The sequence below is a fragment of the Acanthisitta chloris genome, unplaced genomic scaffold (genome assembly GCF_000695815.1).
Source record: "Acanthisitta chloris isolate BGI_N310 unplaced genomic scaffold, ASM69581v1 scaffold6615, whole genome shotgun sequence".
Taxonomy (NCBI): domain Eukaryota; kingdom Metazoa; phylum Chordata; class Aves; order Passeriformes; family Acanthisittidae; genus Acanthisitta; species Acanthisitta chloris.
This window is the reverse complement of record NW_008675270.1, coordinates 4,209-19,931: the sequence shown is the minus strand read 5'-3', so window position 1 is coordinate 19,931 and position 15,723 is coordinate 4,209. Positions and strand designations below refer to the sequence as shown.

Here is a 15,723-nt window from a genome sequence, read left to right as displayed (position 1 = left end):
AGAGAGAGGGAGAGAAAGAGAGAGGGAGAGAAAGACACACAGAGATATGTACACACACGAGTTCAGGTGACACTTCTTCCAACATGCAGGAGTTCCAGCACTGAAACCAGTTCCCTGTGTCACTCTGGCTGTGCCCACAGCGCCCCAGGACGCGCAGTACCTGACGATGTCACTCTTCCACTGCTCTCCCTCCGGACAGAAGCTGCGCACGCCCTCGCGGTACAGCAGCGCCCGCTGCTCGCTCAGGGCCCACACCACGTTGTTCCTGGATGTGACCTGTGACAGTGGACAAGGGCAGTCAACCTTTACTGCTCGGGCACAGGGACGGTCCACACTCAGGCCTAGAAAGCAAAAGATGAGGATTGCTTTACAAACTTGGCAACGAGAAGAAAAGAGTAACTCAAGAAAAGAAAAGGACTGGGGGAATATGCTTGACATGCTAGCATTTTTCAGTTGATCATGATTTTCTTGATTGGCTGCTCTTTCTATAAGCTATGAATAATTTCCTCTAACATAGCTGAGCTGATATTTTAAGAAGTAAAACGCTGTACATCACTCAACATCCTGCAGAGAGCACGAGTCCTGCCCTGTCATTTCTGTTCCTTTTCTCCCTCTAGTGTCAGGCTCAGGGATCTCCGTCTATAAAACCCCTATTAGACTTGACAGAGGCATCAGAGGAAAAGCCAGGAAAGGAAGAACTTTTGCCCAAAACACGCCAGGGAGAGAAGCAATCTGAACAGTGACAGCAGAGCAATACAAAAGAACATGCCACAGTGTGTAGTGCTAAAAGGAAAAGAGAGGTTCTGGTAGATTTTTAGGTGGTTTGCACACATTTTTACATCTAACCTAGAAGAATGTGTCATCTTCACAACTACACTGAAGCTTGATTTACACAGCTGCATGTGAAACACCTCAAGAGACACAGCTTTGGTTTAATCTTCTCAAAGCCAGCATGAACAGACTCATCTGTGTGATACCCTAAGTTAACAAGAATGCTCATTTCCAAACCTCTGAGCACACACTCCTCTTATAAATGTTAGACAAGAGAGTGAAGGGAGTGAAAAGACTCTGGGAGAAAGAGTTTTCACTGGTTGCTTCACATTAACAAGACAGATAGACTGAGAATTTATTTTTTGTATCAAAAGACAAATTTAGGAGCCTGAGAACAGCAGAATGTGAGCTGATGGAATCAAACCGATCTCTCACAGGGGAGGAAAATATTGATTCAAAGCTCCACAGAGCCCTGTGTGATTGACATCAAAAGCTCACTCCTGATCACCACTATCCCTGCCTGCTGGCAATATGCATGTGCCTCTGGGCAGGCCACTCGATTTCTCTGTAGCTACTGCACTTAATTAAGAGACAATAATTTGAGTGGAATATCTTTGAAACAATCATGTGTTTAAACAGCTTTCTTCATCATAAAGAACATCTGTATGGTGCTGCCGTAATTACATCTAAGAGACATCAGGAGAGTGTCAACATAAAATGAAAGGTAAATAAGAATGTGGATAGCCACTCTGAAACGTTGTCCTGCTTTAGGATGTCTTACAGTTTTCCCCTTAGCCAGTTCTCTTCATTCTCCAGTAATTCCTTCACCATGTTCTTCCTCATTCTTCCCTATCAACTCAGCTCTCTGTGCAAGGCCCACACGCCAAGGCTCTTTGATAATTTTCTCCCTTAACCCTAAAACTTTTACCTCCATCTTTCACCCTAGCTCCTTGGATTTAGCCTGAATACTGTTTGCATAACACCTTCCCAATACATCTCCTTCTCTTCACTGAAGCACTTAAAACTAAGGCCATGACTTCAAATTTGCCACTGCACTATCCCTTTAGCCTATTCTTGCCTCATTCAGGTCCAATAAAAAGGCAACTGTAGATTGCTGCTCCACAGCCACTTCCATCCCTCCATGGCTTTGCTTTCTGTCACATAAATACATATCAATTGTCTATATTTCCAAAGCACTTCAAGATCTTCTGTCTCAGAGTACTTTCCTTTAATCAAGTGATACCTCTCACCTTCAAGAGATCTCTGCTTCTCAAAACACACAGTTCTACTGCCCCCTCTTCTGCCCCCATACCCAAACTCCTTCTGAACAGCCACATATCATCTCATTGCCTTTCCAAGTCCTTCTAAAAACTGTTCAAACCCTTAAAGCAAGAAAACCCACTCAAGGCTCAGTTGTTTCAGTGCATCATACCATTTTCAAAGCAATTTTCTGCAATGCTTTTCCATTTCTCTGCATCCATTCCATATCCTCCCCACATCATAAATTCTGTGCTGTGTGCCCTCCACTTGGCACACAAAAACAGGTGCCCATGAACTGTCTCTTTCACTCTCCTAATTACACAGGATCTCACAACTGTTTCCAACTACTTCTCAAGACAAAGAGGTTTCCCTATGTCCCAACTACAGATAAAAGTTTATAACAAACTGTGATCATTCTATAACTTGAACTCTTTAAACTCTCAGCCCCCAGAAATTCAAAGAGGCTGCAATGAATTCAGGTACCTGTTTGCAGATACAGATCTCCGTTCGTTCTGATAATCCAGGCAGTGTCATCACTTAAAGCCACAAACACAGCCTGGGGTAAAGCCTCATACCAGTGGCGTTTTCCTTTGATAGTTACTTTTCCACAAGCAAATGCTTTGTTAGTCTTCTGTTCAATCTTCCAGAGCAGAGCCCCTACATGAGAAGTTAGAGACAACATAATAGCACTCAGCAACTAACACACAGCTGCTGTGTCCTACCTACACCTAAACTAATGGAAGGGGAAAGAGCAAACCAGTAGCATTAAACAAAAATGCAAGATTTAAAAACACTTATAATTTTTCTTTTTAAAAAAGCAAGACCAGGACAGTGGTTAACTTCTCCAGGAACAGTTGAAACTGAAGAAGGAATTTGTTACAGTCCGGGTGGTGAGACACTGGAACAGGTTGCCCAGGGAGGTTGTGGATGACAGAATGAGTTAGGTTGGAAGGGACCACAGTGGGTCATCTGGTTCAACCTCCCTGCCCATTCAGGGCCAGCCCAGAGCACATGGCTCAGGATTGTGCCCAGATGGTTCCCAGATATCTCCAGTGATGGAGAATCCATAGCCCCTCTGGGCAATGTGTTCAGTGCTCAGTGACTGCACAGCAAAGAAGTTCTTCCTTATATTCAGGTGAAACTTCCTGGGCATCAGTTTTTGCTGTTCCCTCTTGTTTTACTGGTTTCCCCCACTGAGCAGAGTCTGATCATCCTCTTGGCACTTCCCATTCATGGCCTTGAATCCATTAATGAGGTCCCTCTCAGTCATCTCTTCTTGAGGCTGAACAGCCCCAACTCCCTCAGCCTTTCCTCATCCCTGAGGTGCTCCAGTCCCTTCAGCATCTTCCTTGCCCTCCCCTGGAGCTGCTCCAGGAGCTCCATGTCCCTCTGGTGCTACACAATACTGCAGGTGGGGCTTCACCAGGGCTGAGTAGAGAGGCAGGATCACCTCCCTGACCTGCTGGCAATGCCCCAACCCTGGCAGTGTACAAAGCCAGGTTGGATAAAGCCTTGAGAAACCTGGTGGGAGGTGTCCCTGCCCAGGGCAGAGGGTTGGGACTAGATGATCTTTAAGGTCCATTCCAACCCTTCAACATTCTCTGATTCTACGAAGTGCACATACCATTAGAATAAGGTGATTTTAAAATGTTCACATGCAAGTTACTTTCATTTTGGAGGTGAGAGTGGAGCAGAAGCCAACCCACCTGAGGGGGAAACTGCAACTTGCTGGACTCCATCCTCAAACTTCTGCCAGCGCAGCCCGGCTGCGGGAAGGGCACTGCAGTACAGGCTGCCCCGGTAGTCCAGGCACCAAATGTACTTCTCTGACACAACCAGGCTCAGGATGCCATACCCAGGGCCAGAGTATCCCATCCAGCTCTCTGCAAACTAAAAACTGTCCAGTCAGAACAGCGTCAGGTGCCTTCAAACTGCACAAGGTAACAGGCAGAGAAGCACAGCAGCTCCTGTGACTTGGTTCGAAAAAGCTTAAGACCCTTAAGTACCTTAATCAATGAACACATTTGCCTTGTGTAAAATAAAACTACATCTGTCAGTGCTTTGTATGTACTGCTCAAAAAAAGCCCAAACCCCTCCACACTGACATCCACCCTCAAAAGTGGAAAATCTTCTCTTATTAGTTAAAGCACACAAAGTAAATGGCAGGTGCAAAAAAAAAGGATACATAAAAATGTACAGTCTGCAGTACAGGAAATTATTCATTGCTAGGAAGTGATGAGCAAAGGGAACAAGACAGCTGGAGTGCAGAGACAGCTAAATACCCAGCTCTGGTATAAGCCTTGCCTTGCACAAATCTGGTTTGCAGACTGCTGTCTTCAATTCTGATCACTTGCATGAGGTGAACTCAAGCACTGTGTACATGACCTGCAGTGTAAGCATCAGTGGAGCTTTTCTGAACATGCCAGAGTGTAAGAACACCATAACCTGAAACTAAGGGTCTTCTACACTTTTAGCTGTTAGACAGGACACCATCAACTCGTGGCTCAGCTTTTATCCACAACTATTTGGTGGATCTCAATACGAGACTGTTACAGACCTAAAAAAAACAAACCCCCAAAAGTACAACAACTGCATTTCCTTCTTAAGAGTTCTGCTAAAACTCCCAGTGATTTTGGCAATCCTGCAGACTTTTCAATTACTTTCAGTACTTCTTTCTTCAATAGTGTGTATGACAATTACTGTTTCTGGAAACACTCACCCACAAAATAAAGATGAAGGAAAGAGATAACAGAGAAAGGAAACCATTTTAAGGAGTACTAACCGCTGCCTAGGGCACAAAGACTAATCCTTACTCCAAGTATTCACAGGTAAAATGATCCCTAACGAGGAGCCAGGTTATGTGATATAATTAGCATCAATTTCCCGTGAAAGCAGTTGAATTTGGGAGCAGCATCATGCAGAATTTGGGCTACTGGTGACCCTAACAAGGAGCAGCCTTTGAGCACGGCTTGGTTTTCCTGTTCACTGTTTAATGGATGTGTTTCTAACAGCCTTTTTGTTGAGCAGGGAATAATACAGCCAGAGCAGCTTCTCTGCATTGTTAGTACACATCAGCCATCCTGAAGTGAGACACTTCACATCCTGAAAGAGCTGCAACACTGCTGCTGTTTGGCTTTATGCTTTACTTGTTTACTTTGAGTCAAGTAAGAAAAGAATTGCTCTCCTAAAGAGGAAAAGGACAATAATTACATGAGTGTTTCTTTTGAAAAGCTGCAGTTAGGGACTGTCACTAAACGGAAAACATATACCTGGTCAGATTTTAACAACACCATTTCATCTAGGCTGATCTTGGCCACGTCCTGTGAACCAGGCACAGCTCCAGCTTCAGGCATGCTGGTCTCTGAAGATGAATATGGTAACCCATGTCCATAAATATCCTCTTCATCACTTGAGGCAGATTTCTCAGTCTTACTTTCCTGAGTGTCTGCTACCCATTCAGCAGTGCTAGTAGTGGATTTAGCTCTGATTGCACTTTCAAAATTCCACCCAGAAATGGAAGTGCTGTCTGAATAAACCTCGTTAGAGATGTCAGCCTGGAGTGCAGAAGGGTCTGACAGAGCACTGTGGATTAGGGAGAGCTGCTGCTGGTCTTCCCTACCAGTCTCATCACTTTCCTTTGGTGCCAGTGATGTCTGGACACCAAGGATACTGTCATATTCAAAAAACATCTGGTCTGTAAGGTCTGGCTCTTCAAAAGATTTTTCAGCCTCCTGCAGCTTCATTTGATCTAAGTCCTCATCTATTTTACACAACGTAGGGAAATCCTGTTCCTCCCCTTGGCTCAGCTCCCCAGGGCAGCACTCATTGCTTGCAGAAACCACACCACCATTACATTCACCACCAACACTGCCTGTCACATCTTCTGTGAGCATCAGAGGAGATGCAGATGTCAAAATATCTACAATAGTTGAAGCACCTGTGCCACTGTCACTGTTTGGAAGTTTCTGTAAATCAACAACATCTCCATTTTCCTCACTAATCAGCACAGTCCCTGACTCAGGAGACTGTAGGACACTGAAAGTTTCTGAGCCATTATCTTCTTGCAGGACTGTATGGGACTCCATACTGAACATGCTCTCCTGGTCTGGAGACCCAGTACTCAAATGGTCAATGCTGCCACTCATCAGGCTGGAAGTCATGGAGAAGGAGTCTGCGTTCAGCGAGTGTGGACTGTCACCAGAGAGCTGACGCTCATAAATGGGTGTACCTTCCAGAGAGCTGTGGCTTCTCCTTGTCCCACTTTCTGTTCTCAAAGGAAAAAAGGAGGAAAAACAATGTTACACAAGAACCAATCAGACTGGAAGGGACCAGAGTGGGTCACCTCCTCCCACCCGAGCAGGGCCATCCTTAGAGTGCATGGCTCAGGATTGCATCCAGATACTAACACAAACCACTAATCTATGAAATTCCAGTGCAAAGGAAGAAATCACAATATTTTTATAACTGGAGGAAGAACAGAGCTAAATCTAAATTTCAACATGCTGATTTTTTTCCCAAACTTGAACTCTAAATGATACACATCAAGCAAAAAACATCTGAATGGCAAAACACTTCCAACTTGCAACACCAACATAGTAAACAATTAAAATAATCAAGTACTCTTACTGTTTTAGCAAACTAAAAACAATGGCTGAGAAAGACACTGCCAAATACTCTGACTAGGATGAACAGATACCTCACAACTGGAACACAGAACTGGAAGCAGAGGCCACTGTCACTTTCAGCATGTTTACATAAAGCAAAGCAAAATTAAAATGAAAACAAATAGATCTAAAAAGATTTAATCGAGTTATCACTTTCAAAACAGGCTATCACTTTAAGCCCAAATGGTGCCCCAAACTCCCCAGTTACCCCAGGAACATGGCAATACAACATAAACAGAGCATGCAAAACACACACTCTCTCTCATGTGAGGCACCAGAAGTGACATGCTCTAACAACAAGCCCTAGCAGGGAAAGTTCTGCTAGACCTACCCTGTTTCTTCTTCTTCTTCTTCTTGACTTTAATGGGCTTAACAATGTGAACCGAACCGCTGAGAAGACAGCTGGGCTTCTCTCTGAGCTTCTGATAGTTGGTCTGCACACATAAAGCTTGAGCCACTGTCCACAGAGTTCACAGAACTGCTCCTGCTCCGTGACTCACTCACCACAGAGCAGCCTCTTCTTCTGGTTTCGTGGCTCAAGTCTCCCACTCTATCAAAACTTTTCTCTGATAGAGTTGGAGTTCGAACCGCTGAGAAGACAGCTGGGCTTCTCTCTGAGCTTCTGATAGTTGGTCTGCACACATAAAGCTTGAGCCACTGTCCACAGAGTTCACAGAACTGCTCCTGCTCCGTGACTCACTCACCACAGAGCAGCCTCTTCTTCTGGTTTCGTGGCTCAAGTCTCCCACTCTATCAAAACTTTTCTCTGATAGAGTTGGAGTTCCCAGATCATCCTTCATTGAAGAGCCATTTTTATCACCAGTAAGTGAAGGGGAAGTAACCATTTTTTTATCTGTTTCCACTGAAGGGCTGGAGGATACAGATGAAACTACTGATGATGGGGTCAGCAATTTAGGACTTGTATCTGTTAAAGGATTCAACAACTTTGAATTCACATCTGAAACCATCCAAAAGAAAAATAAAGAGGTATAAATACTAGTGCATCAAGTGAGTGGGGACATAGCTCTTAGAGAGTATTGAAAGAAAACAACCTTTATGCAATGGGAAAATATTAAAATATTCTAAGTTTGCAACATTTCAAATATACACACACACACAATGTAAACTTCCTATAACTGAATCTGTACGAAATCATTTCAGCCCATCACTCCCCCAAAGCCTGTATCAAGCTTCTCTTAGCCAAACTCTGAAGTTCTATCTCATGAAGTTTTACCATCTTATGTTAATGTATAAAGAACAGTACAGGTCTGCAGCTTGGAAGGCCCAACTGTATGACACACTGAAGCACCACCCTCTATCCTCAACTGCTTCATTCAAACGTTCAGTAGCTTGAGAAAAATCAAGGAAAATTACCAGATAAACCACTGTAGTGCTTAGAAGAAATTATACTTCAATAAGGTTCCTTTCAAACTATGCTTGGAATCATAGAATCATTGAGGTTGGAGGAGACCTCTAAGATCATCCAGTCCAACCATTAACCTGTCACTGCTGGAACCCCTAAACCCTAAACCAGATCCTCCAGTGCCACATCCAGACACCTCTGAAACACTTCCAGGGATGGTGACTCCACCACCTCCCTGGGCAATATCCCAGTGCCTCAACACCTTAACAGGGAAAATAATAATAATCAGCCTCTAGAATTTGGTAAGTAAAGAAATGACTAACACAATCCCTAAAATGTAATGATCAGAAAATTAAGCTCTCCAGCATTCAATGAGACTTCATAGCACATTTACTTGCATTTTGCTCATACAAAGCTAAACCAGAGGATCTAAAATTATTTAGTATTCCCTTAGCTGTCTCTCCAGTAGTTACTAGAGAGTTCTAGTAACATAAATGCTGAACTTAGATGGCAACATAAAAATGATTTCTCAAATAATAAACTCTCAAGCCAACTCTCAAATTCTTTTTGGAATTCTAGCCAGCATTCTTTGGGTTTATTCGCCAGTTCTTTCCTTTTCAGTGCTAGGAAGCCTGAGATTTCCTCTGGAATGTGGGTGGTAACAGGTGGCACAGAATCAATATATTCAGCTATTGAGACTGATCAGTAAAGAGAGAACCACGATCAGGAATCCAAATTGCTTCAGCTTCATGGCCCAGAATAAGGTCTGAAATGCACAGATTAGAGATGCCTCGTTAGGATAATGCTGATCCACTCTCAAAAAAAGGGACCCATATTTCATTTCTTAATGCACCCACTCTCACTGCAGCCAAAACAGCAGCTCAGATGAGCAGATAAACCAGATCCCTAAATATAATCTGTTAAAACAGATAAGCAACTCTGCAGACTGTGGAAGGGTTTTGCAGTAATCTGAAGGGGTTTGTGTGAGGTTTGTTTTGGTTTGGGTTTGGTTTGAGTTTTTTGGTATTAAAAAAGCACAATAGGCACCTTTTCCATGAGGTACATACTAAAACTTGGTAATCTATACAAACCCATGGATGACAATCCTTCAGGTCTGCTTGAAATTCTTATGATGTCTCTATCTCCCTTTAGGAGGAAAATCTCATTGTTGGTACAGGATACAGACACAATATCACCATATCCTTCCAAGCCACCAATCAAAGCCTGTAAAGAGTCAACACAGAAAGGAGTAATTAGCATCAGATTAACACACTGTTGGCACCACGTGGTGCTCCTAACAAACGTGTTCATTTGATCAACAGATATAATTACAGGAAAAAGATTTCTATCGTATCAAAAAGAAAGGAAATAGAAAAAAAGAAACAGGAAAGAAACTTTTAATCATGATGCAGCTCAATTTTTATACTAATTTCATTTCCACAGACCTGTTCACTTTCTCTGCCCAACTAGCAGCGACTAAATACAACAGTTTAAGCAATACACAATTTGGTGGCAGAAGAGCAGCACAGTACAAATGTTTAACATCATTTAGACAAAAAAAATACTTGTATTCCCTTTCATATGTAATTTTTAGATAACAAAATAGTTAACATCTCACTGTATACCAAACGAAAGGTAAAACTTGTTTTTCTGCAGACACCAACAGTAGTAGAAAGGAAAGAAGTAACAGTTTCAGGCACATTTTACAGGCCTAAAACATCTTTTGCACTAGTTAGTAGATTTTAGATTTCTGTAGGCTTTGCTAAGCATCAGAATTGATTAGGATGTTATCATCTCAAGTGAAAGTTTTAAATATATTTAATTTTTATATCTAACATACCAAGCTGATTTGTGAATTTATCATTGCAAGGACAAGTTGAAGGGGAATAGGATAATCATAGAATTGTAGAGGTTCCTCCTTCAATTTGTACCCATTGCCCCTTGTCCTGTCCCTGCAGCTCCTAACCAAGAGTCTTCTAAAAAAGTCTTTGTTCATTTTAAACATGGATTGAAATCCTAGAAGTATAATGGATAACCTAAACAGAGTCTCATGGCATAGCATGAACAAAAACAAGCAACAAAATGTACACCTACAAGATTTACCTACCTGGTTCACAGTGTCTAGCAAGTAGATGCTGTACTCGTTCCAGGTCAGCACCCATCCTTCTCGGAAAAAGCACGACACAAGCCCAAGGTGTTTCTCTGGAGAGCTGTAACTTCCTCTGTCAGGTGGTTCCAAACGAGGATACAGTTCAAAGGTTTTTATTCCTCCAGCAAACACATCTTTCAGTATGAATGTGGCCTGAACAGTCCCGTGAACATCAGATTTCCAGAGACGCAGCCCAGGCCTGGCAGCAAACAGTGTCAGGTCACTCTGTTTACACAGCCCAGGGATGAAACATGCTCCAAACTTCCCAGAACTAAAATGCAAAAGAATTCATTTTAAAGGCTAAATACTCCACTTAGAAACAATTTTTTAAACCTAATGGCACAAATTCACAACTGAAAATAATAAAAAGCAAAAGTCTTTGATTAAAATATTCAAAAGTCTAAAGTACAAGTTTAGTTGCAGTAAGGCCAGTGCTCTTATATAACAACAGTTTTCCCTCAGCTTAGGATGTCAGATACTACATCAATTAGAATCATAGAATCCTAGAATTTATGGGTTGGAATGGAGGTTAGAGATATTTAGTCCCAACCCTCCCTGCCATGGGTAGTGACACTTCCCCACTAGAACAGGCTGCACAAGGCCTCATCCAGCCTGGCTTTGAATGCAGTCAGGGTCGGGGCAGCCACCACATCCCTGGGCAACCTGTTCCAGTGTCTCACCACCCTTATAGTCAAACACTTTCTTCTAGTATTTAATTTGTCCCCATTGCCCCTTGTCCTGTCCCTGCAGCTCCTAACACAGATCCCTCTGCAACTTCCCTGGAGCCCCTTCAGCTCCTGGAAGGTGCTCTGAGGTCTCCACACAACCTTCTCTTCTCCAGGCTCAACAGTCCCAGCTCCCTCAGCCTGTCCTCACAGGGAGATGCTCCAGTCTCCTGAGCGACTTCGTGGCCTCCTCTGCACTTGCTTAACTAGACAAGTTAAATGATTCCTCCTAATAAGCTTCATAGCCTTAACAGCACTCTGTGCACCTCAGAAGGATTCTACTAAGAAGTCATCCTTCTCCAAGAACTGATCAAAACCAAGCACTACAAACTAATGCTAAGGAACCACCACCTCTACTTGAAAGTAGCACTGAACAAACCTCAGCTGTTAAAACCTTCATCTCTCATACACAAAAACACCATTACTATCACCCAAGAAAACCCTTCACACATAACATGGCCCTTAGTATTCCTCTTACACTTCACATCCCTGAAAGATGCATCCTAGTCCCTCTTTCACACATCAATTTTCTCTACTTCCAGACAGTCAGTAATACTGTTCTATGACTGGATTCCCTCTTCTTTCACATGTGAGAAAGGTGACAATAGAAGATGCCAAAGCCTCACAAGAAGTTCCTGGCCCGTAGATGAAATTTAAGAGCTTGTTACACATTTTCTCTTTTCATTCCCTTCAGTGTGTAAGAAAAACTGGGGTGCTGACTTGATTTTAACATCAAAATATTACATCACCCATGACACAGATCTGACTACAATGCTTGTTCACACCAAATCCCAGCAACCCAAGAGGGACTGCAGAGGAAATTTGGCAGTGATTTCAGTTTAAACAATGAGAAAACATCTTAAATATTTCTGCATAATAGTGCCTTGAAAATACAACTGTGACAGTTTTGCCACCATGCACTTTGTTAATAGGTAGGATTGTCACTTCATGTTTGATCACACACAGCTACTGTGACTAACTTTTTATGAGCTGACTGCTGTGTTGTATTAATTTCACTGCTTAGATCACTCTCTCTGTAATCCACTCTGTAATGCTAGAATTAATAGATGTGCCTGCATGAAGATTTTATGAGGGTTACTTTTTTCTGGGCTGTGTTCCAACTTGGTTGACAGATTTCTCTTCTGTGTAAAAAAGCAGAGTCCGTTGTAAGGTGGAGACAAGCAGCACTTTCTGGTTGTAATCCAGCTGGACAATTGAAGATGGTTCTTCCAACACCAGGCTGGAGTTGCAAGTACCCTTCAAAGATACATAAAATTAACAAGAGTCAATCTCCCTGAAAACACAAGGCAGGAACTAACACTGCAAAGAGATTTACAAGCCCAAGAGAAAACACATAATCAAATAAAAGTTTTTGAATTCCTGTTGCACAGAGTTCACTTAATGAATGTGGAGTTTGTTTGTGCAGGCAAGAGGGGAGTTAGATTGTGTGACCTGTGTAGATTGTGGCACACTATGAAATTTAATTTCTTTTGGAATACTAGCCAATACATTTCACTTGAAATCAACAGGAACTCCAGGACACATTTTCTTCCTTCACTGCCAGGTCACAGTAGGCTCAGACAATTTGGCCATGCTAAACCATTCTGTCAAACCCAATGAGGGACAGTCACAGGTACATCAGGATGGATGCTGTTCAAATTTTTCTGCCATATAGAAATTCAGGTTAACATTTAAGTTGAAGACTCAGGTCTGTACTAATTAACAAGACATTAGAAAAATTCCATGTACAGGTAACCTGCTGGTCAGCCAGCAGCACCCATACATCACTTCCATTCTGTGCTCTAGGCTGAGATGCTGAACAATTCTGGGAAAAGGACTTCATCAATAGTCACATCAATCAAAAGTACCTTTTGCTAACTAAAGGGAAAGTAGTGACTGCAAGCTGAAGGAAGATAGGACAGTTATTTCAGACAGAAATGTGCAAAATGAGAAGGATCACCACTTATTTTAATAAATATTACATTTTAAAAAGGTCAGGCAGTTGCAAAGGACCCCAACAGTTATCCTGCTGATGTGGGCACAGTTGACCAAGTGTCCACATACCAATAAAGCTGACAATTAAACACATGACACTAAGCAATTAACTGACTGCTAAATATTTAAACACAAGCATCCTTCCAACAAAGTGCAAATGTGAATTAAGGTCTCTATAACAAATGCTCACCCGGTCCAGGTCTAGGGCCGAGTAGACAATCTTCCCTTTGTCATCTCCAGAGAATAATTTCATCCCATTGGGGCTCCAAGCTAAAGCTGTAATGCTGCTTTTGTGGATGCCTGCGACGTCAAACCTCCGGAGCTGTGAAACAACACCAAAGCAACACAAGAATGAGGTGAGGAGAAAGTGGAGGCACAAAGCCTATTCAGTGACTCCAGAGATCAAGTGTAACTGGAGATCTAGTACAAAAGTGCAGGTCATTCTAATGTTTATTTAGCACAAAAATACCTAAACAAACAATCTAAAACTGCCACCACCCCAACAGCTCAGGCAGTTAGTACAAATGAGACATTTCTCAAAAATAGATTTGATTAAATACATCTTTTGTTATGAAAAGCTCTAAAATTACAGGGTTTGCAAGCTTAATGTATGAAGCCTAAACCATCTTCAGAGATAAGTGAATCATCCAGTTTGGAGGAGACCTCTAAGATCATCAAGTCCAACCATTAACCTGTCACTGCTGGAACCCCTAAACCCTAAACCAGATCCTCCAGTGCCAGATCCAGATGCCTCTTCAACACCTCCAGGGATGGTGACTCCACCACCTCCCTGAGAAATATCCCAGGGCCTCAACACCCTCACAGGGAAAACATTTCTCCTCACATCCAATCTGACTCTGCCCTGGCTCAGCTCAAGGCCATTCCCTCTATCCTCTCCCTGCAGCCATGGCAGGACACACATCCCACACCTCTCTCCAGCCCTGGCAGGAGTTGCAGAGAGCCAGGAGGTCACCCCTGAGCCTCTTCTCCAGGCTGACCAAGCCCAACTCCCTCAGCCCTTGCCCATGTGCTCCAGCCCTTTGCTGACCTTGTTGCCCTTGGCTGGACTAGCTCCAGTGCCTCAATGGCCTTTGGGCAGTGAGTGCCCAAAGCTGAGCACAGCACTGAGCACTGAGTGAGGCAAAACTTGCTGGGTTTCACTATTACAAAGGAATCATGGTAACAGTCTCCTAGGATTGGCCATACTCAGCCAAATGCAAAGATTTACCTGTTTGTTTCTTCCAGGCAATGAAGACACAAGCTGAAAAACTGCCACCCGACCTGAGACTGTGCCAACAGCAACCAGATCATCAAAACAACTCAGCAGCTTTACAAAAGTAATAGATTCACACTTCCCCTGTTGAAACAAACCATAGATGAAAATTGCAAAGTTAACGAGACACGGACAGGAGCTCAATTCTGAGCAGATCAGCTTCAGCAGAAGTGACAAAAATTAGTATTTACCTCAAAATTATACTTTTTCATCTGGTTTAAGTGTCTGCAATAGAGGTAAAGCATTCCAATGCTGCTCCCCACAGCAATGTAGTCTCCATTGGTATCAAGTGCTGTGAGGTACACCACAATAGAGCGAAAGCCTTTTTGGATCTTTGCAGGAATGGCATTGAGGAGATAATACAAGGGACAAAATTCCTTAAATATAACTGATGAAGCCACAGATGCCATAGCAAGGATTTGCACCAGCACTTTTAAGGCTGAAAGAAACACATCTACTTGACCACATAAGGAAATCTGAAAGACAAAAGCAAAAGACATGTCATTAACCTGCTTGGAAAGAGTAAAAGTTTAACAGAAAGCCACTGTGTCACAGGTAGGGATTAAAAAAAATCTGAGGTTTTGCTTTGTATCAAGAAAAAGCACGTTAAACACCTGTACTGAATGTCAGCTAGTCTTAGGATAATTCTTAGCAATAAGCAAATTTCTTAAATCCAGCTAATATCTAAGGATGCATGGGAACCAGTAAATATAGGATAACCACTCTGTCTTGCAGCTGTAAGTTTGTCAACTTGAGTTCAAATGCAGCATTTCTCCTCATGTGCTAGTGAAAGGACTGTAAGGGCTCTGACACTGAACAATCCACCTGGTTTATTTCTTCACATTCTTCATATTACTAGAGATACAGCTTAGATGTTAGGAGAAATATTTTCCCTGTTAGAGTGTTCAGGCACTGGGAACTGGTGGAGTCACCATTCCTGGGAGTGTTTAAGAGGTGTCTGGATCTGGCACTGGAGGATCTGGTTTAGGGGTTCCAGCAGTGACAAGTTAATGGATGGACTGGATGATCTTAGAGATCCTCTCCAATCTTGATGATTTTATGATTCATCCATCTGCAAACTCTACCCTCAATCCCCCCAGTGCCAAGACCATGGGATATTCACTGTGTCAGACAGATCAAAGCAGCAAATCAGTCCTTGTGCTCCACTCCTTAATGCCTTACACCCCAAGGAAAAACATTGTTGAGAAACAATTCAGCTAGAGCTACGTCTGCTATATAATCAAGTAATAACCAAAGAAGAAGAAGAAAAGTGGGAAGTAAGGGGCAAAGCATAAATTAAAGAAATCCCAGTTTGGCAGACACAGGAAAATCTCCACGTAGCAACTGAATTTAGAAGATAAGGAGCAAACAGGAAAAGAAGTACCATATGCCCATGTTTCCTTTTATGGATAAGCAAACAATTTCATGCTGGTGAATGACACTGTAAATATACTTAGGGGACAACACCTAAGAATAACAGAAACCAAGAGTCTGTTTGCTTTCTTCGAGGAAAAAGTGCAGTC

The 15,723-nt window shown here is 42.6% G+C and overlaps 1 protein-coding gene across 1 annotated transcript in view; it reads right to left on the bottom strand.

Annotated features, from left to right (window-relative positions):
* Positions 1–14,610, bottom strand: part of TECPR2 (tectonin beta-propeller repeat containing 2) — a gene marked incomplete at its 3' end in the record, with an annotated part of 19,713 nt that extends 5,103 nt beyond the window's left edge. Inside the window, exons 1-12 of the mRNA XM_009075676.1 lie at positions 14,392–14,610; positions 14,156–14,284; positions 13,118–13,249; positions 12,032–12,189; positions 10,166–10,478; positions 9,150–9,282; positions 7,269–7,653; positions 7,027–7,073; positions 5,301–6,295; positions 3,738–3,921; positions 2,515–2,688; positions 161–341 (exon numbers count right to left, since the gene is read on the bottom strand). Of these exons, the coding sequence (XP_009073924.1) occupies positions 161–341; positions 2,515–2,688; positions 3,738–3,921; positions 5,301–6,295; positions 7,027–7,073; positions 7,269–7,653; positions 9,150–9,282; positions 10,166–10,478; positions 12,032–12,189; positions 13,118–13,249; positions 14,156–14,284; positions 14,392–14,610 (3,050 nt within the window). The remainder of the gene's footprint in view (positions 1–160; positions 342–2,514; positions 2,689–3,737; positions 3,922–5,300; positions 6,296–7,026; positions 7,074–7,268; positions 7,654–9,149; positions 9,283–10,165; positions 10,479–12,031; positions 12,190–13,117; positions 13,250–14,155; positions 14,285–14,391) is intronic.
* Between the last annotated feature and the right edge of the window lie 1,113 nt (positions 14,611–15,723).